Here is a 26,251-nt window from a genome sequence, read left to right on the forward strand (position 1 = left end):
GTAATTACAACCAATGTCCCAGTGGGCATTTTTTACAGAAACTGACAAGATTATTCTAAAATTTATATGGAAAAAAGCAAATGACCTAGTATAGTCAAAAGAACCTTGAAAAGGGTTGGGTGCAGTGGCTCACACCTGTAATCCCGGCATTTTGTAAGGCCGAGGTGGGCAGATCACCTGAGGTCAGGAGTTCGAGACCAGCCTGGCCAACATCATGAAACTCCATCTCTACTAAAAATACAAAAATTAGTTGAGCACGGTGGTGGGCACCTGTAATCCCAGCTACTAGGGAGGCTGAGGTGGGAGAATCACTTGAACCTGGAAGGCAGAGGTTGCAGTGAGCCGAGATCGTGCCACGGCACACTAGCCTGGGCAACAAAGCAAGACTCCGTCTCAAAAAAGAAAAGAAAAGAAAAGAAAAGAACCTTAAGAGTAGGGAAGGAACTTACTTTACCTGATTTCAAGACTCACTATCCAGCTAAATAATCAAGACGATGTAGTACTAGCAAAAAGGATAGAGAATCACATCAATGTAACAGAATGGAAAGTCCAGGAATAGACCCACACACAAAATGTCAAACAATTTTCAGTAGGGATGTCACAAGTGAAGCAGGCAATGAAGAAAGTATTTTTTAACAAATGACACTGGCACAACTAGATATAAATGGGGGAGAGGCCTCAATATCACTCATAAACAAACATTAATTCAAAATGGATTATAGACGGAAATGTAAAAACTAAAATTATAAACTCCAAGGAGAAAATATGGGAATATACTTTCTGAACTTTGGTGTAGGCAAAAATTCATTAGGGCAGAGACAACACTGAGCATAAAAGGAAAATTCGGTAATTTTGAAGCCCAATATAAAAACTTCTGCTCTTTGAAAAACACTATTAAAAAAACAGACAGCCAGGAGCAGTGGTTCACGCCTGTAATCCCAGCACTTTGGGAGGCGGAGGCAGGTGGATCATGAGGTCAGGAGACCAAGACCATCCTGGCTAACATGGTGAATCCCCATCTCCACTAAAAGTACAAAAAGTTCGCTGGGTGTGGTGGCATGCACCTGTAGTCCCAGCTACTCGGGAGGCTGGGGCAGGAGAATCACTTGAACCCAGAAGGCGGAAGTTGCAGTGAGCCGAGATCACGCCACTGCACTCCAGCATGGGCAACAGAGCGAGACTCCGTCTCAAATATTTAAAAAAAAGACAAGCTAAGCTACAGACTAAGAGAAAATATTTGCAAATATATCCAATAAAGAACTTGTATCTAGAATAAATAATTGTTAAACTAAATTTTAAAGATATACAATCTTATTTTTTAAATGGGCAAAGACTTGCTGTCACTTCCCAAATGACTAAGAACATTGAGTTGCTCAACATCAATAATAATCAGAGAAAGACGAATTAAAGCTACAATTGTATCATTACATTCCCATTACAATGGCCAGAATGAGGAAGACTGACAATACCAAGTCTTAGGATACACAGCAATTACAAGTGTCATATAATGCTGTTGGATATAAAATGATACAACTTTGGAAAAACTTGACCATTTTTAAAATTAAAGTTAAAAATATGCCTACCCTATAACCCAACATGTCCTCATAGGTATTTATCCTCAAGAAATGAAAACCTGTCCACAAATGGAAACAGCCTAAATGTCTATCAAAGGCACCTGGAAAAACAAAATGTGGCATATGTGCATAATGGAATACTTCAGCAATAAAAAAAGCAACAAGACAGAAGAATCTAAAAATTATTATTCTGCAGGAAAACAAGCCAGACTTGGGTGGGTTAGGAGGGGAAGGGAACTGTATGATCCATTTACATAAAATTTACATAAAATTCTAGAAAAAGGAAACTAATCCATAGTGACAGATAGCCATAAGACGGGGTAGAGGGGAACAAATTACAACGAGGTATGAGGAAACTTTGGGAGATGATGGAAAGGTTCAGTTTTGATTATAGTGATGGTTTCATGAGTGTATGAAAACTTACGAAATTGTACACTTTAATATGTGCAGTTTATTATATAGAAATTACACCTCAGTAAAGCAACTAAAATTTTTTTAAAGAAACAAGCAACCTAAAAGACTTTATAGCAGAATTAGAGTTAGAAGTCACTTCTGATACATGCAATTTTCTGATTATATATTGTTCTTCAATACAAAGTTTTTAAAAGGAGGAACATCTATCTAAATGGCCTAGCAATCCCAGTCCTTTATCCAAGATAAATGGCACATCTGTCCATAAAAAGACTTGTGCAAAAATGTTCATAGCCATTTTCTTCAGAATAGTCCCAAACTAGAAGCAGCCCAGTTGCCCACCAACATGAAAATGGATATCTGGTATATTAACATATTCCTCTTTTTTTTTTGAGATGGAGTCTTACTCTGTCGCCCAGGCTGGAGTGCAGTACATAATCTCGGCTCACTGCAACCTCCACCTCCTGAGTTCAAGCAATTCTCCTGTGTCGGTTTCCAGAGTAGCTGGGATTATAGGCGCCCACCACTGCATCTGAGTAATTTTTGTATTTTTAGTAGAGACAGAGTTTCACCATGTTGGTCAGGCTGGTCTTGAACTGCTGACCTCAAGCAATCCATCCCCTTGGCCTCCTAAAGTGCTGGGATTACATGCGTGAGCCACCACGCCTGGCCATGTTAACATATTCATACAATTGAATATTACCACTAAAAAGGAACTACTGATATAAGCAACAACATGGATGAATCTAAAAACATGCCGACAGCCTGGCCAACATGGTAAAATCCCATCTCTACTACAAATACAAAAAATTAAAAAATAAAAATAAGTCGGGCGTGGTGACACACACCTGTAATCTCAGCTGCTTAGGAGGCTGAGGTGGGAGAACTGCTTGAACCTGAGAGGCGGAGGTTGCAGTGAGCCGAGATTGGGCCACTGTGCTCCACCCAGGGCAACCGAGAAAAAAAAAACAAAATACATGCTGAGTGCAAGCAGCTGGAGACAAAAGCATACATAGTTATGATTTAATTAATACAAAGTTATAAAACAGGCAAAACTTACCTGTGCTGCAGCAACTATGATTGCAGTTGCTCTGGGGATAGGCAAAGAAAACAGAGAGAAGGAAAAGATAAAGAGCAGGGTGATGGAAAATGTTGTATACCTTGCTAGAGGTGTTCAGAAAAAAAATACTACGGACATGAAAAAATTATAAGTCTATAAAACACTACTCAATTACTAAGTTAAATACTTAATTTTTTATTTTTAATTAAGGGTACTTTTAAATTCACCTTGAATAATTCCTAAAAGCATAATGCAAAATTCAAATTTAGGCTTCTGAAATAAGCCTATAATTTCAACTGTGTTGAAGAATAAATTTTATTAAAGACTCAATTTGCTAACTTCTTTTTAAAAACTGTTTTATTACTGTATATGTTGATAAATTATAGGTGTACACATTTACGGGGTACAAAGTGATAGATATTATGATTTCTGATATAATGTGGAATGATTTCACTTTGCTGAAATTATCTACTTTCTTCCACAAACATTACTTTCCAATTAGTATTAGAACCAGAATGTTTTGTCCCAAGTGCTTTAAGACGACTTCGTATAAGAATACCATATACTGGCCAGACAAGGTGGCTTATGCCTGAAATCCCAGCACTTAGGGAGGCCAAGACAGGCAGATCACCTGAGGTCAGGAGTTCAAGCCCAGCCTGGCCAACGTGGTAAAACCCCATTTCTACTAAAAATACAAAAATTAGCTAGGTGTGGTGGTGGGCACTGGTAATCCCAGCTACTTGGGAGGCTGAGGCAGGAGAATCGCTTGAACCTGGAAGGTGGAGGTTGCAGTGAGCCGAGTGCAGTGAGACAGGAGCAAAACTTCGTCTCAAAAATAAAAAAAGAACACTATACACTATGAAGTGGAATTTAATATGAAAGGTTCATTATTAACAGTGTTTCTTTTTTTCTTTTCTTTGGAGACAAGAGTCTCACTCTGCCACCCAGGCTGGAATACAATGGTGTGATCTCAGCTCCTGCAGCCTCTCCCTGCCAGGTTCAAGCGATTCTCCTGCCTTAGCCTCCTGAGTAGCTGGGATTACTGGCACATGCCACCACACCCGGCTAATTTTTGTGTTTTTAGTAGAGATAGGGTTTTGCCACATTGGTAAGGCTGGTCTAGAACTCCTGACCTCAGGTGATCCGCCCACCTCGGGATCCCAAAGTGCTGGGTTTACAGGCGTGAGCCACCATGCCTGGCCTAACAACATTTCAGTAAGACTGTATAGTGGTTTCCAAAATGGAGGTAATTATACCCCAGGATGTGGGGTATAAGAACATCTTATTAGAAGTTCTATTTTTATTTAATCCTTATCTTAATACACACATGTATTTTATGTGTAATACATATTTATCCCTAACATACAGATACTGGCGTCTTCACTGTGGCCACCTGTCAATCAAACGTCATATAAAGTAACGTAAGTATTCTGGTACTAAATAATTCTAGGTATTGTGAGGCTAGAGTGACAGCAGTTACTATCTTTAATATATTGATTCTTTTTCAATAATAAAGGATCTACCCTTTTGTAAGCTTCTACAAGAGACTGGTATTCCAGAGAAGACATATTCTCAACAGTAAATGATTTCCTCAATAAAAACGTTTTATGGGCTGGCCATGGTGGCTCATGCCTATAATCCCAGCACTTTGGGAGGCTGAGGTGGGCGGATCACCTGAGGTCAGGAGTTCGAGACCAGCCTGACCAACATAGAGTAACCCCATCTCTACTAAAAATACAAAAAAAATCAGCCAGGCGTGTTGGCACATGCCTGTAATCCCAGCTACTCAGGAGGCTGAGGCAGGAGAATCGCTTGAACCCGGGAGGCGAAGGTTGTGATGAGCCGAGATTGCACCACTGCACTCCAGCCTGGGCAAAAGAGTGAAACTCCCTCTCAAAAAAAAATTTATAGAAAACTGTATTATATAATCCTTCATGAAGCAGCTGCTTTGACCTCAATGAAACAAAGTTGGAGGAGAGGGTAAGGTTTAACTCCAAAAGCAAAGCGGAACAAAAGAGAAACTGAAGCAAGAAAAGAGCCAAGTGTTAAAGGATGTTGTTATTGATGTTGTTAAGGAGTGACCACGGTATCTTATACAAAAATAGGTTTGTCTCATGGCAAATCATTAAAAAAGTTGTGCAATTTAAAGATGAGGTAAGCAGTTACCTTTTATAAAAAAGAGTAGAGTTCTAAATTTGCTGAATTTCTGTAATAAGTGGCTGTGCTGTGGCAGTATGCTACCTAGACAAAGTTTTTAAAAACAAAAACATGGTTAATGCATCTGTACCTTAAAGGTAAATGAGACATTTTAAAACTTAGTAAGAAAATAGCTGTATTCTAAAAAAACCAATGTGTGTCATCTTAAAACACTCGTATGTGCACACTCTAAGAACAGAGAAACCATTTCTAACTTTTTAAATGCCTTCCAAACACAGTTTTGGTGGATTTTGAATCCATTTATTAAAAATTTATAAATATAAATCCTCACACTGATTTGCAAGAATAACTGATTGACAAACAGGGAGAGCAAACTTTGTACTAGCCCAGTCTGCATAATTGATGGATAGAAACAAAACAGTATCTCCTAATAGAAAGTACAGCCAAAGAGGCACTTTTTCTTTGTGGGTATATGTTCCTACACGAGCTGCCTTGTCACCTAAGACAAGCATTAAAAACCAGTAACATAATAAACAGATTCAAGAGCCAGATTTGGAAATTTCTGTGTTAATGAGTACTATAACAAAGATTTTTCAAATATAACGTATCATATTCATTGCTGCTGCCTTAAACTGTATTATGTTTATTGTAAAACCTTAGGGTAAAAACTGTTTTGAACCATTACTGTTTATTAAGTACACTATTCACAGATAAGTAGGACCACTGACTTCCTTTACTGGTTTCCAATGTCATTTGTTACAATATGAAATAAACCAATGAGTCAAGAAATAATTATTTTTTATAAAGTAAACATTATTGGAACAAATCGTATTTGGGAAACATGCAAAATTTGGGATATATAAAGAATATATTTTCAAGTCATATTATTGGTTGTTTTGCTGTATTGATTTTTTTTTTTTTTTTTTTTTTTTTGAGACAGGGTCTCACTCTGTCACTGCAGCCTTGACCCGCCAGGCTCAGGTGATTCTCCCAATCTCAGCCTCCCCAGTTAACTGGAACTACAGGCACGTGCCACCATGCCTGGCTAATTTTTGTATATTTTGTAGAGACAGGGTTTTGCCATGTTCAAGTTGGTCCCAAACTGAGATCAAGCGATCAGCCTACCTCAGCCTCCCAAAGTACTAGGATCATAGGCATAAGCCACCACACCTGGCCTGCTCTACTGATTTAGCTAATACTTTTCTTCACTTATCAAACTCAGTAAGATCCTTCTAAAAGTAATTTCCAAAAAAGCATCCAAGTTTTTTTTGTTTTGTTTTGAGACAGAGTTTTGCTCTTGTTGCCTATGCTGGAGTACCAATGGCACAATCTCAGCTCACTGCACCCTACACCTCCCAGGTTCAAGCAATTCTCCTGCCTCAGCCTCCCGAGTATCTGGGATTACAAGCATGTGATACCACGTCCGTTTAATTTTTTGTATTTTTAGTAGAGATGGGGGTTTCTCTATGTTGGTCAGGCTGGTCTCGAACTCCCGACCTCAGGCAATCTGCCCACCTCGGCCTCCCAAAGTGCTGGGATTACAGGCATGAGCCACCGCGCCTGGCCAAAGTTTTAAATACCACTGCAAAACTGACTTATGATTCTACAATAGTACTGGGCCTACTGAATATGTTTACACTCCAATTTTTGCTAGCTATCACCATTCTTCACCACAGGGCTTAAATTTTAATAGTCTAACATAATGGTAAGTCCTTGGCTTCCCGATCTTGCTTTTCTTCCTATCTAAAGGGATGACTTGTTCCTCCTTTTCTCAACCTTATCTGTTCACCCATTTTCAACTCATAGACCCTTCTGTTTCTTTGTGGTCCCTGCTTCTTCAGTGTCATCTTCTACTGATTCCTTGTATTTTATACCTAAACTGGCATCCTCTCTACTGTGGAGAACAGAATACCTATCTTAGATTTCTCTATTATGCCTAGCTCTGCTTAGAGCAGAAAAACAGTATGCATTTTATTAAGAGCAAATACATATATACTTTTTAAAAAGCCAATTTATATAAGTCATAAGTGATACATTTTAAGACACCTGCCTTAAAACATGAAAAGTACCTTAAAATAATAGCAAGAAGAGCATATGAAAAAACTTTAGAGATCATATAATCTGGGGTTTTAAAAACTATTTCACAACAAAACTCTTTCAGATGAAATTTTACACAGCCTCCCAAATATATAAAGCTGGCAAAAGCATTGCTATTTTATGTTCAAATACATTATGTTAATTTATTGTAAACTCAAATAAAGAGATAAATTAAGGTTAAATAATCCAATTATTTTTGTATGCTTTGTTTTGATTTCACCCAGGTAAGCAGTTGCAGCTCTTAACAGTCCCATCTGCAGTCTTCAGGATACTCTTCAAACACACTGATTCAAATGTTTTAAACAATAAAAGGAAAAGTTTTATTCTTAGGAATGTCTGCCCCATCGCACCCCCAAAATTAACCACGTATAACCATGTAGCACTATGGTCTTCAATGTGCTAAAAAAAATTTAGGTCAGGCGTAGTGGCTCACGCATGTAACCCCAGCACTTTGGGAAGCCGAGGTAGGTAGATCACCTGAGGTCAGGAGTTCAAATCAGCCTGGGCAACATGATGAAACCCTGTCTCTACTAAAAATACAAAAATGAGCTGGACACGGCAGCGTGTGCCTGTAATCCCAGCTACTCGGGAGGCTGAGGCAGGAGAATCGCTTGAGCCTGGGAGGCAGAGGCTGCAGTGAGCTGAGACTGTGCCACTGCACTCCAGCCTGGGTGACAGAGCAAGACTCCATCTCAAAAAAAAAAAATTATATACACATATGCATACATATAAATATACACACGTGTATATATGAATGAGTATGAGTGCCGGAACCATCCAATGGGGAAAGGACAGTCCTTTCAACAAGTGGTGCTGGGAAAACTGGATATGCAAAAGAATGAAGTTGGACCCTTACCTAACACATTTGCAAAAATTAACCCCAAAAGGATCAAAGACCTAAACATAAGAGCTGAAACGATAAAACTCCTAAAAGAAAACAGGGAAAACCTTCATGACATTGGATTTGGCTACAATTTCCTGGACATGACACCAAAAGCACAGAGAGAAGAAAAAATAAATTGGACTTCCTCAAAATTTAAAACTTCTGTGTTTGGGGAGTGGGGGGCTGGGGGAGGGATAGCATTAGAAGAAATACTTAATGTAAATGACGAGTTAATGGGTGCAGCAAACCAACATGGCACACGCATATAACAAACCTGCAAGTTGTGCACATGTACATCAGAACTTCAAGTATAAAAAAACAAATTTTTTTTTTACTTGATAGTAAAGGATACCAAGACAGTGAAAAGACAACCCATAAAATGGGAGAAAATATTTGCAAATCATATATTTGATAAGGGGTTAATATCCAGAGTATACAAAGAACTCCTACAACTCACCAAAAAACAACCTACTTTAAAAATGAGTCAAGGACTTGGATAGACATTTCTCCTCAGATATACAAATGGACAATAAGCATATGAAAAGATGCTCAACATCACTAATCATTAGGAAAATTCAAATCAAAACCACAATGAAATACCACCCCACGCCCATTAGAATAGCTATTATCAAAAACATAAAAAGAAAAAACACTAGAAAAGAAGTGTTGGCAAGATACGAAGAAACTGGAACCTTTGTGCATTGCTAGCGGGAATGTAAAATGGTGCAGCTGCTGTGGAATGCAATATGGCAGTTCCTCAAAAATTAAATATAGAATTAGCATACAGTCTAGCAATCCCATTTCTGGGTATATAGAAATACTGAAAAAAGAACCGAAAGCAGGAATTCAAACAGTTCTACACCAATACTCAAGGCAGCATTATTCACAGTACACCAAAAGTGGAAACAACCTGAATATCCATAAATGTGGTATATACATACAATGGAGTATTAATCAGTCTGAAAAAGGAATGGAATTCTGATACATCCTACATGGATGACCTTGAAGACAGTATGCTAAGTAACATAAGCCAGACACAAGAATCAATATTGTATGAGTCAAAAGTAGAAAATTTGTTACTAGGGGGTAGGGGGAGGGAAGTGGATAGTTACTGTTTTGTTTTTGAACAGGGTCTCACTCTGTCACACAGTGTGCATGATCATAGCTCACTGCAGCTTCTAGAATTACTGTTTAATGGGAAGAATTTCAGTTTGGGATAAAAAAGTTCTGGAGATGGTGGTGATGGTGGCACAACAATGTACTCAAGCCACTGAACTATACACTTAAAAATAGTTAAAATGGTAAATTGTACGTTTTATATACTTTACCACATTTTTTTAAAAGAGTATATGTGTGTGTTGCTTTAGTGCCAGTGTAAAAACACGGTTAAGAATACAAGCTTAAGAATTAGGCTGCCCGGTTTCAAAGCCAGCTCTCCCACTATAGCTCTGCAGTCTTTGGGCAACTTACTGTCTGTGCCTGTTTTCTCAAATAATAAATTCTATTTCATAGGGTTATGTGAGAATTAAATAAATTAACACATATAAAGTGTTTAAAACAGTGTATGTCATACAGTGGTCACTTTTTATTATTACAAATTTAAAATACATTTTTATTGAGATTTAAGTCAAACATCTGCAGAATCTCTGAAATTCTCAAGTTCAGAGAACCAGTTTAAGAAGCAGTGATCTAATCCAAACTTCTCATTTTATAGGTAAAGGAATTAAGAGTCCAAGATAAGTTATCTGCCCGAGGTCACATCTTGTTTCACTAATATTAATTTTCCTAAAATTAAGTGTTTGGGATTAACAATACTAATGTTGACATTCAATTACTTCCAAACCAAGGCAACTAAAGCCATGAGATTCTATAATGTGTATCCAAGAATCTGTGAATAGTCTGACAGTTATCTACGATGCCAATCTAATAAGTATTTATGGGGTGAGAACCAAAAGGCAGCAAAACCAAAAGACAATCATCCTCAAAGACAATGGTTAAATACACCTCTTCGGAAAATAAGGTGTTAAATATTTGTGAAAACACACCCAATAGTACCCACCACTCCACTCCTTTCATACAGTCACATACTCTATAATCTTAGTGAGACCTCTGAGTCTGAAAAATAAGCTGCTGCTTCCACCAAATAAAGCTAATATTTACCACAAGGCAACATCTACAAATAATTCTTTATTAAATTCAAACAAGAGACAGAAATCTAAATTATACAAAATGTCTAATCCAAAAAATCATGAATTGAGCTTCCTATACTTACTTGAGTAGGGCTGAATCTGGTTTCCGGGAAATTCACCACACAAAAAGCAAAATAACCGAGACAATCTTTGAAGGTCAGACTCAACAAGAGTTAAAAGCTATTGAGCGTCTCTATTTTGCCCCTCCCCCAAAGGTCCTCCCACTCAATTCGGTTCTCAAAGGATAGCACCACCACCACCATATGAAATGTCCTCCTCCTCCCCATCTGAATCTGCTGAAATCCTACTCACCCTTAAAGGTTTCACTTAAATGCCGACGCTTCCATGCATTCCTCCCTCAATTTAGAATTAATCTCTCTTCTTCGCTCTCCTATTCTACACCTCAACGTTTTATTATATAATGCACTGTATTACAATTGCCTGCATTTACTAACCCCCCGCACCGCACCCCAAAAAAAACCATCCCGAGGAGGAAAGGAATTTAAGGTGCTGTTAAACACCTCTGTGCCAGGCAAGGTGCTACGCATTTTGCATACATTATCTCATTTAATCTGCATGAAATACATCTGGGGAGGTAAACAGGTGGTGTTATTCTTATTTTACTGATAGGGAACGTACTGCAGAGTTCAATAGCTTATCCAACATCACACTGCCAACCAATTACAGGGCGTACGATTTCCCCTACTCCAAAGAGCTCTTTCCACCAGCCCATGCTTGTTCACCTGGTGTCCGCCTAACTGACAGAGAGTAGGTATTCCATAAATGTTTGCTGAATTTAATATCCCCATGGACTGACCCTTTAATAATCCGATCACGCCTCATCCCAAACCCGTTACCTTTACTGTTCCTTAACGAAGCAGCTCTCCACATTTCCCTGAGAAATACTGCAGACAACATCAACCCTTATTGGAAGACTGAGTGAAGAACTTTTCCATTCTCCCGGATTTCCCCAACGGATCTTCCCAAACAATTTAAGAAATGCAAACACGCAAGACTCATGTAACATTTACACCCTCCCTCAAGGCTCTTATTTCATATTAAACCATGTCTTCGAGCTTATAAGCAGTAAGGTTTATGCGGTTTCCAGCTCACACAGTGGGGACACCCTAAGTCACTGCCTTAAGAAAACCACATCTTTCAACCTGTCTTAACACGAAGGCATCCTAACTAATACTATCACACTGCCCCCTCCCTCTGTCCACCCCTCCCCCCAAGAATTGCAGTTTGGATTTCCGGCGGGAATGTATAATACACACCGCAAGAGATGGGGTTAAGAAGCAATGAAGCAATTACTTAGCCTGCTTAATTAGAAATAAGAGAAGGCGCCCCGCCTTTGAAAATCTCTGCACTTAACTCATCTATGAAAGATGGGGACATCGACACCCAAGCAACCCGACATCCAGTGGCTGGTTTCTGCAGCTGGTCGGGAGAAGAGTCCTTTCCTCCCTGCGGTCCCCGGCCACCAACCACGGTGCTGGGTCGGGAAAGTCTAACCGCACCCTCCCAAGGCGGCCCCTTATCTCATTGTCTCCCTCCGTCGCGGTCCCCAGGGGCGCAGGGTGCAATCCAGGCCCCACCGACCCCCATCCACCGGCCGGCCGCGGTCCAGCCAGCCCCAGCCCGAGCCCTAATCTGGCAGCGACCCCGCCCCAGGCTGCGGCCGCCCGCACCGCACCCGGATGGCGGGGCCGGGCGCCCGGAAAATGGAGGCGGGAGCGGCAGGAGCGCCTCACTGCACCGCGCCCAGCCAGCCCCCTCCCCTGGCCCCGAGGGCGAAGCTAACCACTCACCGCCGCAGCCGGTCGGCCCTTCAGCTGCCCCCGCTACCGTCGCGGCCGGGGGCAAGAAAACCGCCGCTCGCGCTCCTCCAGCCGCTGCCTCCGCCTCCTCCCCAGGCGCAGCGCTCCCTCGCCAGAGCGCTCCGTGACTGACTGACTGACTGACTGACTGACTGACTGGCTGGCTGGCTGGCTGGCTGGCTGGCTGGCTGGCTGGCTGGCTGACTGGCTGACTGGCTGACTGGCTAACTGGCTGGCGGCGGCGGGAGCGGGAGCGGGGGCGGGGCGGCCGCAGCGCCCCGCGGCAGCAGAGCCGAATGTGGTCGCGTCCAGCCGAGACGCAGAAGGCGGGGTTGAGGGCTGGACTGCCGACTGTAGGGCCGGCTCGCGCCGAGCCGCGCGCTGCCCCCGCCCGCCGCCAACCACTCACTTCCGGCGCAGGCCGCCGCGCCCGCCTCCCTTCCCCAGCTCGCGCCCCCCACCCGCCCTCCGCCCTCCCTCCGCCCCCTCGCCCGCCCTCCCTTTAGGCGCCGGGCCGCACCCAGCCGCGGCTCCGGTCGTGCCTCGCCTTTCCTTCGCACGTCCCTGTGAGTCGCCTCCAGGAACGAGTGAATCAGAGAATGAATGAGTGGGGAGGAAAATCCCGGTGCGGCCCCACCCCCTGCTCGCCTTTCCTAGGAAGCGGGCCCAGCAGCCTCTGCCCCAGCGCCCTAGGAGGCACAGCAGCCTCGGGCGAGTCTGTCAGGGAGCTGTACGCATCCACCTTTATATGCTATAGGTGTATTCAGAGATTCCACGCATCCAGGGTTGGCTTGGTCATTTGCAGGACCATTGTCGTTGAGATCTGTGAGGCCCTTCTTTAGGAAATCCCATTTTGGCCAAAAAGTCTCTGCAGTTTCATGCAATGTGTTGGGAAACTTTTAGAAATGGGACATTTCTATGACCTTTAATTACTTTTTAAACTTCGAAATCTGTTTATCCTGCCTCCTTAATTTCTGTCCCCCCACACCATCGGAATTGTGTAGTAGTAAGGTGTTGGCATTTTTTCTTATCGCTAAGCTCAGCTGCTGCTTATTTTGATGCAGGCTTGACTTCGGCAGACTTTTAGATTTTAAGTTATGTCCTTATTTTGACCTTCACCTAAAATTGATCAAAGAAAGGAAAAAATGGAACCAAGTTATGTTTGCTTGGCTACATGCAAAAGCAAGTTTGTTGACAGCATTAAAACAATTGAGAAATTGGGAGTGTGACCTGAAATTGGTTGCAATGAACGTGGCTTTTTCTTTCCATCTGCTTGCTAAAAATTTATCTTAAATTTTCACAAAGAATTGACTGTACATTTCTGAAATCCTAGCTCTCTCTCTAAGAATGAGAGTGTTCATTTCTCTGTCCTGGGGCCAAATCCTGGTTTGGTTAATTACATTCTTCCTGATATTCTTGAGGACTTTCAAGTGGTTTCAGTCTTTTTTGTACAATCTGTTCCAAACTGGTACACAATCTGTTTCAAACTGGTATTTAGAATCATACAATACACTTGAGATATCTGTACTTTTGAAACATACTGCACTTTTGTATTTTAAGTTCAGTAGGTGCGTCAATATTCTTGTATAGAATAATACTATCTCTTGACTGAATTAAGAAAATGTGGGCCGGGCGCGGTGGCTCACGCCTGTAATCCCAGCACTTTAGGAGGCCGAGGTGGGCAGATCACAAGATCAGGAGATCGAGACCATCCTGGCTAACACGGTGAAACCCAGTCTCTACTAAAAATACAAAAAATTAGCGGGGTGTGGTCGTGGGCGCCTGTAGTCCCAGCTACTGAGGAGGCTGAGGGAGGAGAATGGCGTGAACCCGGGAGGCGGAGCTTGCAGTGAGCCGAGATCCTGCCACTGCACTACAGCCTGGGTGACAGAGGGAGACCCCTTCTCAAAAAAAAAAAAAAAAAAGAAAGAAAGAAAATGTGGCACATATATACCATGGAACACTGTGCGGCCATAAAAAAGGATGAGTTCATGTCCTTTGTAGGTACATGGATGAAGCTGGAAACCCTCATTCTGAGCAAACCATGGCAAGCACAGAAAACCAAACACCACATGTTCTCACTCATAGGTGGGAATTGAACAGTGAGAACACTTGGACACTGGAAGGGGAACATCACACACTGGGGCCTGTTGGGAGTGGGGGTAGGGGGAGGGATGGCATTAGGAGATATACCTAATGTAAATGATGAGTTAATGGGTGCAGCACACCAACATGGCACATGTATACATATGTAACAAAGCTGCATGTTGTGCACATGTACCCTAGAACTTAAAGAATAATAAAACAATAAAAATAATTTTAAAAATACTATCTCTTATAAATGAAGATGATCCTGCTGACCACTTCTTTTAGACTCCTTTCCTTTCTTGTGGGAATCATCATTTGCCACCTAATTATAATTATTTCAAGAAGTTATCCTCCCAAAGTGAATGTAATACAACACTTTATTCATCCTTATATCTTCCACAATATCTAGCATAGTATCTTGCACAATAAGTATTTATAAATTAATAAATGCTTTAAAACTTTTCATAATTGATATTTTATACAAATGTATCTAGTCTTTAACCTCATTTCCCTTGTGACCAAGTTTGTTGACATTAGACACACCTAGGACACCAAACTTAATGAATCCTATTGTCATTAAATGTACTAGGCTGTGTGATACCTCACAAGGAAGATGATTCATTGAAACCTCCTTAAAAAAATAGACCATTGAAGCCGGGAGTGGTGGCTCACACCTGTAATCCCAGCACTTTGGGAGGCTAAGGTGGGTGGATCACCTCAGGTCAGGAGTTCGAGACTAGCCTGACCAACATGGTGAAACCCCATCTCTACTAAAAATACAAAAATTAGCCGAGCATGGTGGCGGGTGCCTGTAATCCCAGCCACTTGGGAGGCTGAGGCAGGAGAATCGCTTGAACCCGGGAGCGGAGGTTGCAGTGAGCCGAGATCGTGCCATTGCACGCCAACCTGGGTGACAAGAGTGAGACTCCATCTCAGGAAAAAAAAAAAAAAAAAAAGACCATTGAGTGCCTTTTACATAGGTCTTAGCCAACTCTCTCCTCCAAGTGCTTAGCCTAAGATCAAGGCTAATTAAAAGAGAAAAAAGGTCACTTTCAGTCATTGAGAAAAGGGTGTTCTCATCAGTTTCTTTAAACCATTAAATCATTCATTCATTCAATCAGAGTTTATTAAGCTCCAATTAAGGCCCAGGAATACAAAGACAAGAAAGACGTGACATGATACTTCCTGCCCACAAAAAAGCATACAGTCTAGTGGTAAAGCAGGTAAGGAAGTCACTGTTAGACTGAAAGTCCATTCCCAGATCAGGAAAACCTTCCCAATGGGGAGATTCTTGAACTGAATGTTAAATGACAGGGAGGAGCTAACCAGAAGAAGGAGGGAGCAAGCATTCAAAACAAAGAAAACAATATCTGTGCAGATGTGTGGAGGCATAAAGCATCACCATGCTTTAGAGGCACTGTAAGTGTATTAGTCCGTTTTCATGCTGCCGATAAACACATACCTGAGACTGGGAAGAAAAAGAAGTTTAATGGACTTACAGTTCCACATGGCTGGGAATGCCTCACAATCATGGTGGAAGGCGGTGAGGAGGAAGTCACATCTTTCATGGATGGCAGCAGGCGAAAAGAGCTTGTGCAGGGAAACTCCCATTTTTAAAACCATCAGATCTCTTGAGACTTATTCACTATCACGAGAACAGCACGGGAAAGACCCACCCCCATGATTCAACTATTTCCCAGTGGGTCCCTCCTACAACAGGTGGAAATTATGGGAGCTATAAGATGAGATTTGGGTGGGGACACAGAGACAAACCGTACTAGTAAGTAATTCCATTTTGTCAGAACAGGCATAGAGAAGAGTCAAAGAGGTTGGAGGAAAGGGTAGGAAGGGCTTCATTCATGAAGGGGCTCAGGTTAAACTAAGGAATTTGAATTTGATACTCTGGAAAATGTAGTAAATAATAAAATATTTGAAGTATTTTAGCTCCAGAACAACTGAGTTTGTGTTTGGGAGACCAAGAAGACCAGACTGGAGCAGGAGAAAATTAGGAGGTGATGGCAACAACCTGAATCCTAATGAGATGTGTGCTGCAGGTCTCAATAAAAGCAAGAGGTCATAAAATGGGGAGGAGGGACTAGATGGGAGATATATTAAAGAGGTAGAATCTACAGAATATATAATTGGATATGAGGGAGTGAATGCAACGGAGACATTTAGAATGACCCTCGGGATTCTGGTTTAGAAGAGTGACTGAATGGTGGTGACTTCTGATATAAAGAGCATAGGAAAAGAGCAGGTTTCAGGGAACTGGCTGAATACCTGTATAAGAAAGAATGGTGCCATAATTCCAGGCACGTTAGTCCATCGTTTCCCCAAGTGTGTTCTTTGGAACTCTAGTCCCACAGGATTTTAGTAGATGTGATGCCCCCTCAAAATTTTAAGTTCCTTTAATCAAATGAGAATCCCAAACAGTTCAATGGGTTTCTAAACTAGAGAGGTTTCTGGTGGTTTTAATATTTTAATGCACAGTGGGAATTTCTGAGGTAGATATTATATACAAGCGCTTTCCAAATGTATTCAACCATGAAAGCCTTTTTCCAATGGAACATCTTATAAGACATGAGTTCCACAGCACACTTTGGGAAATGCTGACCTAAACCAGATTTTTGGTTTGTAGTAAAGGAAGCTGTAGCTTAAGACATAAAGTGACTTGTCTAAAGTTACACAGCTATTACTAGAAGATGCTGGAGTAGGGTCTGTATCTTCTGACCCTAGTCACATTCTGTTTCCAATACATATTGCTTTATGAGTTACAAACTCAATTCCAGCACCTTCCACCAATCATGGGGAGGGGAATAAAAAATTATGGAATATATCATTTTAAATGATGTTTCCAATCAGTGATTTTTAAAGATATGCTAATTTTTAATGGTTAATATTTTACATAAGATAAAAAGAATTGTACTTTGGAGAAGTGGGACTGATGATCACCTTCATATGATCTTTCTGATAATTGAACAGGAGACTTATAAAATGAAATTACCTAACTAAATAGAACATTCATCTAGTCATCCTGTCCCTGAAGTAGCTTTAAATAAAATAAACTTTCAGGAATTGATAGAAACATTAAAACTCTCCCCAAAAATGTTAGTGTTTTTTTGTTTTGTTTTTTTGAGATGGAGTCTCGCTCTGTCGCCCAGGCTGGAGTGCGGGGACACAAACTCGGCTCACTGCAAGCTCCGCCTCTCGGGTTCACGCCATTCTCCTGCCTCAGCCTCCCGAGTAGCTGGGACTACAGGAGCCTGCCACCATGCCCAGGTATTTTTTGTGTGTGTTTTCAGTAGAGATGGGGTTTCACCGTGTTAGCCAGGATCGTCTCGACCTCCTGACCTTGTGATCCGCCCACTTTGGCCTCCCAGAGTGCTCAGATTACAGGCGTGAGCCACCGTGCCTGTCCAAATTTTAGTGTTGATTTTATTCCACCTGCACACGGAAGGAAATGTCTGGTGCTATGAAAATCCACACCAGATTTTAACTTCCTCTCTGGCACAATTCCCCTGATTCTGAAAACTCTAATAGCTAATGGATGAGAGAGTTTTCTTATCCTAAATTTGTATTCTTAATTCCCAAAGGAGGAATTTTAGTACTTCCTATTCTTAGAAAAATGAGACAATTTTTTTTTTTTTTTCAAGAGACCGCTTAGGACTCTGGGACAAATTTTAAGAGTAGCTTCTATACACATTACCTTTGAAACAAGTTATCAGTGTTTTATGTTTCGTACTTCATAAAGTATTTGTTTCATTACTGAATGCTATATTCATTTTTAGTAGGCAGATCAAGACCATCATATGTGGTGTAAATATGTTGAGTGAATGAGTAATTAATCACTTTATTTTTTATATTTTATTTTTTTTGGAGACAGAGTCTTACTCTGTTGCCCAGGCTGGAGTGCAGTGGCACAATCTCAGCTCGCTGCCACCTCTGCCTCCCAGGTTCAAGCAATTCTCCAGCCTCAGCCTCCCAAGTAGCTGGGACAGCAGGCATGCACCACCATGCCCAGCTAGTTTTTGTATTTTTAGTAGAGATGGAGTTTCACCATGTTGGTCAGGCTGGTCTTAAACTCCTGAGCTCAGATGATCCACCTGCCTCAGCCTCCCAAAGTACTGGGATTACAGGCGTAAGTCACCACGCCCAGCCATGAATTAATTACTTTAAAACTTCAGTAGCTATAGGTCATGGAGAAAACACTATTATTATTTATTTTATTTTACTATTTATTTATTTTTATTTTTATTTATTTATTTTTTTTGAGATGGAGTCTCGCTCTGTCGCCCAGGCTGGAGTGCAGTGGCAATATTCTAGGCTCACTGCAAGCTCCACCTCCTGGGTTCACGCCATTCTACTGCCTCAGCCTCCCGAGTAGCTGGGATTACAGGCATGTGCCACCAGGTCCAGCTAATTTTTTGTATTTTTAGTAGACACGGGGTTTCACCATGTTAGCCAGGACAGTCTCGATCTTCTGACCTCATGATCTGCCCGCCAAGGCCTCCCAAAGTGCTGGGATTACAGGCGTGAGCCACTGCGCCTATTATTATTTTTGAGACAGAGTCTTGCTCTGTTACCAGGCTGGAGTGCAGTGGCACGATCTCAGCTCACTGCAACCTCTACCTCCTGGATTCAAGTGATTATTCTGCCTCAGCCTCCCAAGTAGCTGGGACTACAGGCACGCACCACCACACCCAGCCAATTTTTTGTACTTTTAGTAGAGACTAGTTTTCACTATGTTGGCCAGGATGTTCTTGATCTCTTGACCTTGTGATCTGCCCCCCTCGGCCTCTCAAAGTGTTGGGATTACAGGCGTGAGCCACCGCACCCAGCGCAAAAAACACTATTATTAATCCATTTATCAAATCAATTGCATTTATTTATTTAATGTTCATGGCATCTCCAGCTGTGTCTAGAATCACTAGAGAAATACATGAAATAGTCTCTGATTTTAAAAAATGATTCCACCCATTGTTGACAAGGATGGGAAGAAATAGGCACTCTCATACCTGCAAGTGGGAATATAAATCATTGCAACCTTTTTCTATAAGGCAGTTTGGCAATAGATACTCAAAGGAGTGAGAACAAAACATTAGCTAGGATATTGTGGGATGATGGCAAATACTTGGAAAGCCCCTCAATGTCTAGCCATAGGAGGCTGTTTAAGAAAATGAAGGCTGTGGCTGGGTGCAGTGGCTCACGCCTGTAATCCCAGCACTTTGGGAGGCCGAGGCCAGCAGATCACCAGGTCAGGAGATCGAGGCCATCCTGACCAACGTGGTGAAACCCTTCTCTACCAGAAATACAAAAAATTAGCCAGGCGTGGTGGCGCACGCCTGTAGTCCCAGCTATTTAGGAGGCTGAGGCAGGAGAATGGTTTGAACCTGGGAGGAAGAGGTTGCAGTGAGCTAAGATCGTGCCACTGCACTCCAGCCTGGTAACAGAGCAAGACTGTGTCTCAAAAAAAAAAAAAAAAAAGATAGAAAATGAAAGCTGAGCATGGTGGCTCACACCTGTAATCCCGGCACTTTGGGAAGCTGAGGTAGGCAGATCACCTGAGGTCAGGAGTTTAAGATCAGACTGGCCAACATGGTGAAACCCCGTCTGTACTAAAAATACAAAAAATTAGCTGGGCGTGGTGGCGGGCACCTGTAGTCCCAGCTACTCGGGAGGCTGAGGCAGGAGAATGGCGTGAACCCGGGAAGTGGAGCTTGCAGTGAGCAGAGATCGCGCTACTGCACTCCAGCCTGGGTGACACAGTGAGACTCTGTCTCAAAAAAAAAAAAAAAAAAAAAAAAAGAAAATGATGATTTGTAGAATTTTTTTGATATGAAAAGATGTTCACAATATGTTGATTAACAAGTCACAAACATTATGTACAATATGAACCCATGAGAAAACATATAGGAAAAACCTGGAAGGAAATGCAGGAAGATGAAGTGTTTATTGCAGAGTGGCATGATTGTGGTATTTTCTTTCCCTATTTTATCTTTTAACAACAAATTTGTATTCTTTAATTGACAATTAAATGAATTGCACTAAATCAATATTTATGAAGACAAAGCTCTTTTAAAATGTTGAGGAAAACAATAATATAAAATGTATATTATTTAAAAATAGTTAATTTTACTTTAAAAGGGGATCTCTACATTCAATAAATTTTACTCACGAGACAAGAACATATGCAATAACCAGAGAACAACTAAGTATTAAGCTCTGATACAGACTATAAGTACAGTAGGAGTTAAGGGAAGAGGGAATTCAACAGACGTTAGAGCAGGTTAAGATAACTTCATGGAACAAATGATACTTAGCTGACACTTAGAATCTGAATGCCAAGAGGAGAAACAGAGTTAGGGGTAGTAATAGAGGGGTGAATCAGGGGCCTCATATGGCCCAAATCAGAGACATCTCATTCCTCCCGGTCAAACATTAACAGCTGCAGAACACTTGATCCTTACCTTTAAGTATATTTCTGCTTTGTGAATGTGAGATTTAAATACCCTATGTAATATAAATATGTAGTAAACAGAGTATGACATACCTACACCTCATAAAACAATTATTTTAGTTGTTTTTTTCTAAAGAGTAGCCCTTTTGGGTCAGGCGCGGTGGTTCACGCCTGTAATCCCAGCACTTTGGGAGGCCAAGGCAGGTGGATCACCTGAGGTCAGGAGCTCAAGACCAGCTTGGCCAACATTGCTGAAACCTCATCTCTACTAAAAACACAAAAAATTAACTGGGTATGGTGAGGCCACCTGTAGTCCCAGCTACTCAGGAGGCCAAGGCAAGAGAATCGCGTGAACCCGGGTGGCAGAGGTTGCAGTGAGCCAAGATCGCGCCACTGTACTCTAACCTGGGTGACAGAGCAAGACTCCGTCTCAAAAAAAAAAAAAAAAAAAAAAAGAGTAGTCCTTTTGGGGAGGCTTTTTATCTGCAAAATCTATAAAACTGGACGTTTCCAGGTATTTACTTAGAACTAGTACAAACTATTATGCAAGAGCAGTTATCACAATAACCTGAACGCTTGTGAATGTTCTGACGTCTATACCAGTCAGACCACAAATGAATTCAACCAACCAGAACCCAGCAATTATCTGATTACACACATGTTAGAGTGCAATTATTAAGCCAGCTTTCCAAGGTGATAACTAAACTGCTACTAATAGTATTAGCTACACATATTAGAGTGAGTGAATGACTTGTGTTTGGTACCTAATAAAACCAAAAATATTACACCCATCTCAAAAATGCCTGCAGTGGGAAAGAATGGCAGAACCTGAACTTCCATCTTTTTTGTTTGTTTGTTTTCTTAGTAAACACTGGGAAAAACTGTTTTTCAGAGCTGAAGAGGTCTAATAACCAATGCAGTAGAGTCCAATTTTAAAAGTGCCAGCCATTTTCCCAATTCCACACCCTTGCGATGACTATTCATTCCCTCTGTCTAGAATGTCCTTTTTTCCTTCTCTGTTTGGTCTGCTCCTACTCACTGCAGTTCAGTCTCCTCCTTCATTCCCAGTTCCCCTAGATAAAGCTATTTGCTATATCCTACGCGTTCTCAAAAAACTTTGCACATTGGTATTAGAATGTTTTGTGCATGCGTCTGACTCCTCCGAAAAACCATGAGTTCTTCCAAGGGCAAAGACTGTGACTTACTCATGCATATATTTTCTTTAGCACCTTGCATGTTGTCTTATACATAGAAAAATTCAGCAGTATTTGTCAAGAAAAGGATGATGAGAGATATAGTTAAGAAAAGTTGGCCGGGCGCCATGGCTCAAGCCTGTAATCCCAGCACTTTGGGAGGCCGAGACGGGCGGATCACGAGGTCAGGAGATCGAGACCATCCTGGCTAACACGGTGAAACCCCGTCTCTACTAAAAAATACAAAAAACTAGCCGGGCGAGGTGGCGGGCGCCTGTAGTCCCAGCTACTCACTCCGGAGGCTGAGGCAGGAGAATGGCCTAAACCTGGGAGGCGGAGCTTGCAGTGAGCTGAGATCGCACCACTGGACTCTAGCCTGGGCGACAGAGCGAGACTCTGTCTCAAAAAAAAGAAAAGAAAAGAAAAGAAAAGAAAAGTCTGGCAACATTTTTTTTTTTTTTAGACAAGTTTTCGTTCTTATTGCCCAAGCTGGAGTGCAATGATGCAATCTCAGCTCATCGCAACCTCCGCCTCCCGGGTTCAAGTGATTCTCCTGCCTCAGCCTTAGTAGCTGGGATTATGGGTGCGTGCCACCACTCCTCGCTAATTTTTTGTATTTTTAGTAGAAACGGGTTTCACCATGTTAGTCAGACTGGTCTCGAACTCCTGACCTCAGGTGATCCGCTCGCCTCAGCCTCCCAAAGTGCTGGGATTACAGGCGTGAGCCACCACACCCAGCAGAAGTCTGGCAACATTTTGAAGATAGATTGGAGTAAGGAAAACAATCAGAAGGCTGGTTGTATTAATCCAGGCATGAAATGATGAGAAATAAGAAAGGAGGGAAATTGAATTACATTTGGAAAAACTGACAGACACAGGCGACAGATTGGACAAGGGTAAGAAGATTGGACAGATCGAACAAGGGTAAGAAGAAGAAGAGTCTGACTGGGCACAATGGCTCACGCCTGTAATCTCAGCACTTTGGGAGGCCGAGGTGGGCAGATCACGAGGTCAGGAGATCGAGACCATCCTGGCTAATACAGTGAAACCCCGTCTCTACTGAAAAATGCAAAACAAAACAAAACAAAACAAAATTAGCCAGGCGTGGTGGCAGGCGCCTGTAGTCCCAGCTACTCCGGAGGCTGAGGCAGGAGAATGGTGTGAACCCGGCAGGCGGAGCTTGCAGTGAGCCAAGATCGTGCCACTGCACTCCAGCCTGGGCAACAGAGCGAGGCTCCATCTCAATTAAAAAAAAAAAAAAATTAGAAGAAGAGTCCAAGATTACTCCAGGGTTTCTAGACAGGAAGAATATTGAAAGCAGAGGACTAACAGCATCACTGAATCAACAGATATTTACTGAGTGCCTGTCGAGCTCAAGGCACAGCGCTGAGTGATGGGGAAGCCACAGGGAAGTGTCTGCTAACTAGGACAGCTGAGAGGCATATGAGTTCAGTTTTGGACAAGTTGCATTTGAAGTAATGATGGAACATCCAAATGGATCTGTTCTTTAGCTTACTGGAAATAAAGAACTGGGTTGTCCTCAAGGCTAAGAATTGTGTCTTTTTAATCACTGAATATCCAGTCTCTGCCTTTTATCAAAGTGTCTAAGACATCGCTGGGTTAGTTTTCTAGGGCTGCTATGATAAAAAGACACAGCCTCGGTTGCTTACACAACAGAAATTTACTTTCTCCCAGTTCTAGATGCTGGAAGTCTGAGATAAGCTGTTGGCAGGCTTGATTTCTTCTCTGAGGCCTCTCTTCTTGGCGTGCAGGTGGCCGTCTTCTCCCTGTGTCTTCACACGGTCATCCCTCTATGCAGTCATGTGTCTGGTGTCTCTGTATCCTAATCTCTTCTTAAAATGCCAATACTGGCCGGGCGCCGTGGCTCACGCCTGTAATCCCAGCACTTTGGGAGGCCGAGACGGGCGGATCACGAGGTCAGGAGATCGAGACCATCCTGGCTAACACAGTGAAACCTCATCTAAAAAATACAAAAAAAAAAAAAAAAAAAAAAAAGCCGGGTATAGTGGCGGGTGCCTGTAGCCCCCCGCTACTAGGGAGGCTGAGGCAGGAGGAGAATGGTGTGAACCTGGGAGGCGGAGCTTGCAGTTAGCCAAGATCGCACCACTGCACTCCAGCCTGGGCGACAGAGTGAGACTACGTCTCAAGAAAAAAATGTGAATTTTTTTTATTTATATATATATTTTTAGATGGAGTTTCATTCTTGTTGCCCAGGCTGGAGTGCAATGGCACAATCTCGGCTCACTGCAACCTCCGCCTCCCAGGTTCAAGTGATTCTCCTGCCTCAGCCTCCCTAGTAGCTGGGATTACAGGCATGTGCCACCTTGCCCGGCTAATTTTGTATTTTTAGTAGAGACGGGGTTTCTCCATGTTGGTCAGGCTGGTCTCGAATTCCTGACCTCAGGTGATCTGACTGCCTCAGCCTCCCAAAGTTCTGGGATTACAGGCGTGAGCCACCGCACCTGGCCAAGTGTGCGTCTTTAGTATACCCCAGAAGAAGTAATCATGGAGGTTCAATCTGTAAAAAAATGAAGTATTATCTAGGTTTCCAGATTTTATCTTCAACCTGTATATATGTAACAAATAAGCAAAATGTGCTTTTATGGAAGTTTCAGAGTCCTGTTATTTAATGAAAAGCATTTTTAGGTTCTCCTAATATTACACGTTCAGCATTTAACACATTTTTCCTTTATAATTCGTTTAGAGGAGTGATGAGTGAGTTAAGAAATTGCTCTCTCCCTTTGCTACCTCATGGTCATGTTTGTATGATTCTTTGAACTACTTGAGAAAGGTTATTTGAAAAATATGTCATGGAAAAAACAAAATAAACAGATGCATAGCTGATCACTAGAACTTTTGTTCAGTTATGCTCTTTGAGGCAAGGCTATGCCAAAGAACATGACATCACCTAAGTGCTGTCACTGAGCCCCATCAGTCAATATTCCTAGATTGTTTCTTCCTTACTGTTTTCTCTGCCACCACCCTCTTGAAACCTTCATCATCTCATAACAGGGGTTTGCAGAAGCCTGTGGGCTGGTTTCCTGTAAACCTCTCTCTCCTCCCTTTGAAACATTCCTAACCAATCTGGAACCACTAGGACTACTTTCGCACCATTTTTCTGTTAAAAAAACAACAACAGGCCGGAGTTTGTACTGCGACCTCCGACCATGCCCGCCGACCTCAGTGGTACCTGGACCCTGCTCAGCAGCGACAACTTCGAGGGCTACATGCTGGCCCTAGGTATTGACTTTGCCACTCGTAAAATAGCCAAGTTGCTGAAGCCACAGAAAGTGATTGAGCAGAATGAGGATTCTTTTACCATCCACACGAACAGCAGCCTAAGGAACTATTTTGTGAAATTTAAAATTGGAGAAGAATTTGAGGAAGATAACAAAGGCCTGGACAACAGAAAATGCAAGAGCTTGGTTATCTGGGACAATGACAGGCTCACCTGTGTCCAGAAGGGAGAAAAGAAGAACAGAGGCTGGACCCATTGGATCGAAGGAGACAAACTCCACCTGGAAATGTTCTGTGAAGGTCAAGTGTGCAAACAGACATTCCAGAGAGCCTGATCCATATCCAGCAGCAGAGCCCACTTGTGGCTGCAGCTTTATGCCAAATTATATTGCAGACTGAACAGATGTTTATCCATCCCATTCGGTGATGAGGACTCGTGGCTGGAGAGAGCCACACAGCCTGTAACCTGAAGTCATCTAGATTATGGGGAAACTGCTCAGCTTCAATAAACCTGTCCAAATGAAAAAAAAAAAAAAAAAAAACAGCAACAACAACAAAAAAGATGTACAATGTTTTTATTTTGAAAAATACAGATCAGCAAATACCATGTATAGTATGAGTCAGATATTGTTGAAAACATAAAACCCAAACCCATAAAGGTGAATATACATTTATTGTATTAGTTTCCTATTGCTTCTGTAACAAACTGCCATAAACTCAGTTGTGTGAAACAATACAGTTATTATCTTACAGTTTGGGGGTCAGAAGTCCAAAATCAGTCTCAGTGGTCTAATATTCAAGTGTTAACAGAACTTCCTTTCTTCTAGAAGCTATAGGGGAAAATTCCTTTCTTTGCCTCTTCTAGCTTCTAGAGTTTGTCTGTATTCTTTGACTTAGGGCTTCATCTTCAATCTTCAAAGCCAGCAGCATAGTATCTTCCAATTTCTGTCTGACTCTGACTCCCCTGTCTCCCTCTTTTTTTTTTTTTTTTTTTTTTTTAGATGGAGTCTTGCTTTGTTGCCCAGACCTGAGTGCAACGGTGTGGTCTTGGCTCACTGCAACCA

At 42.0% G+C, this 26,251-nt stretch overlaps 2 protein-coding genes across 4 annotated transcripts in view; one reads left to right on the top strand and one right to left on the bottom strand.

Moving 5' to 3' along the window:
* RAPH1 (Ras association (RalGDS/AF-6) and pleckstrin homology domains 1) overlaps positions 1–12,530 on the bottom strand; it is a 105,674-nt gene extending 93,144 nt beyond the window's left edge. For all 3 annotated transcript variants that reach the window (XM_010352621.2, XM_030916196.1, XM_030916195.1), the window contains exon 1: positions 12,183–12,530. The gene's annotated coding sequence lies outside the window, so the exon portion shown is untranslated. The remainder of the gene's footprint in view (positions 1–12,182) is intronic.
* Positions 12,531–25,095: 12,565 nt separating this feature from the next.
* LOC104653588 (retinoid-binding protein 7) lies at positions 25,096–25,729 on the top strand. Its single transcript, XM_010352627.2, has one exon. It carries the CDS (start codon positions 25,118–25,120, stop codon positions 25,520–25,522), a length of 405 nt encoding a protein of 134 aa, XP_010350929.1. The 5' UTR covers positions 25,096–25,117; the 3' UTR covers positions 25,523–25,729.
* Positions 25,730–26,251: the final 522 nt, after the last annotated feature.

This window comes from Rhinopithecus roxellana, chromosome 14 (genome assembly GCF_007565055.1).
Source record: "Rhinopithecus roxellana isolate Shanxi Qingling chromosome 14, ASM756505v1, whole genome shotgun sequence".
Classification (NCBI taxonomy): domain Eukaryota; kingdom Metazoa; phylum Chordata; class Mammalia; order Primates; family Cercopithecidae; genus Rhinopithecus; species Rhinopithecus roxellana.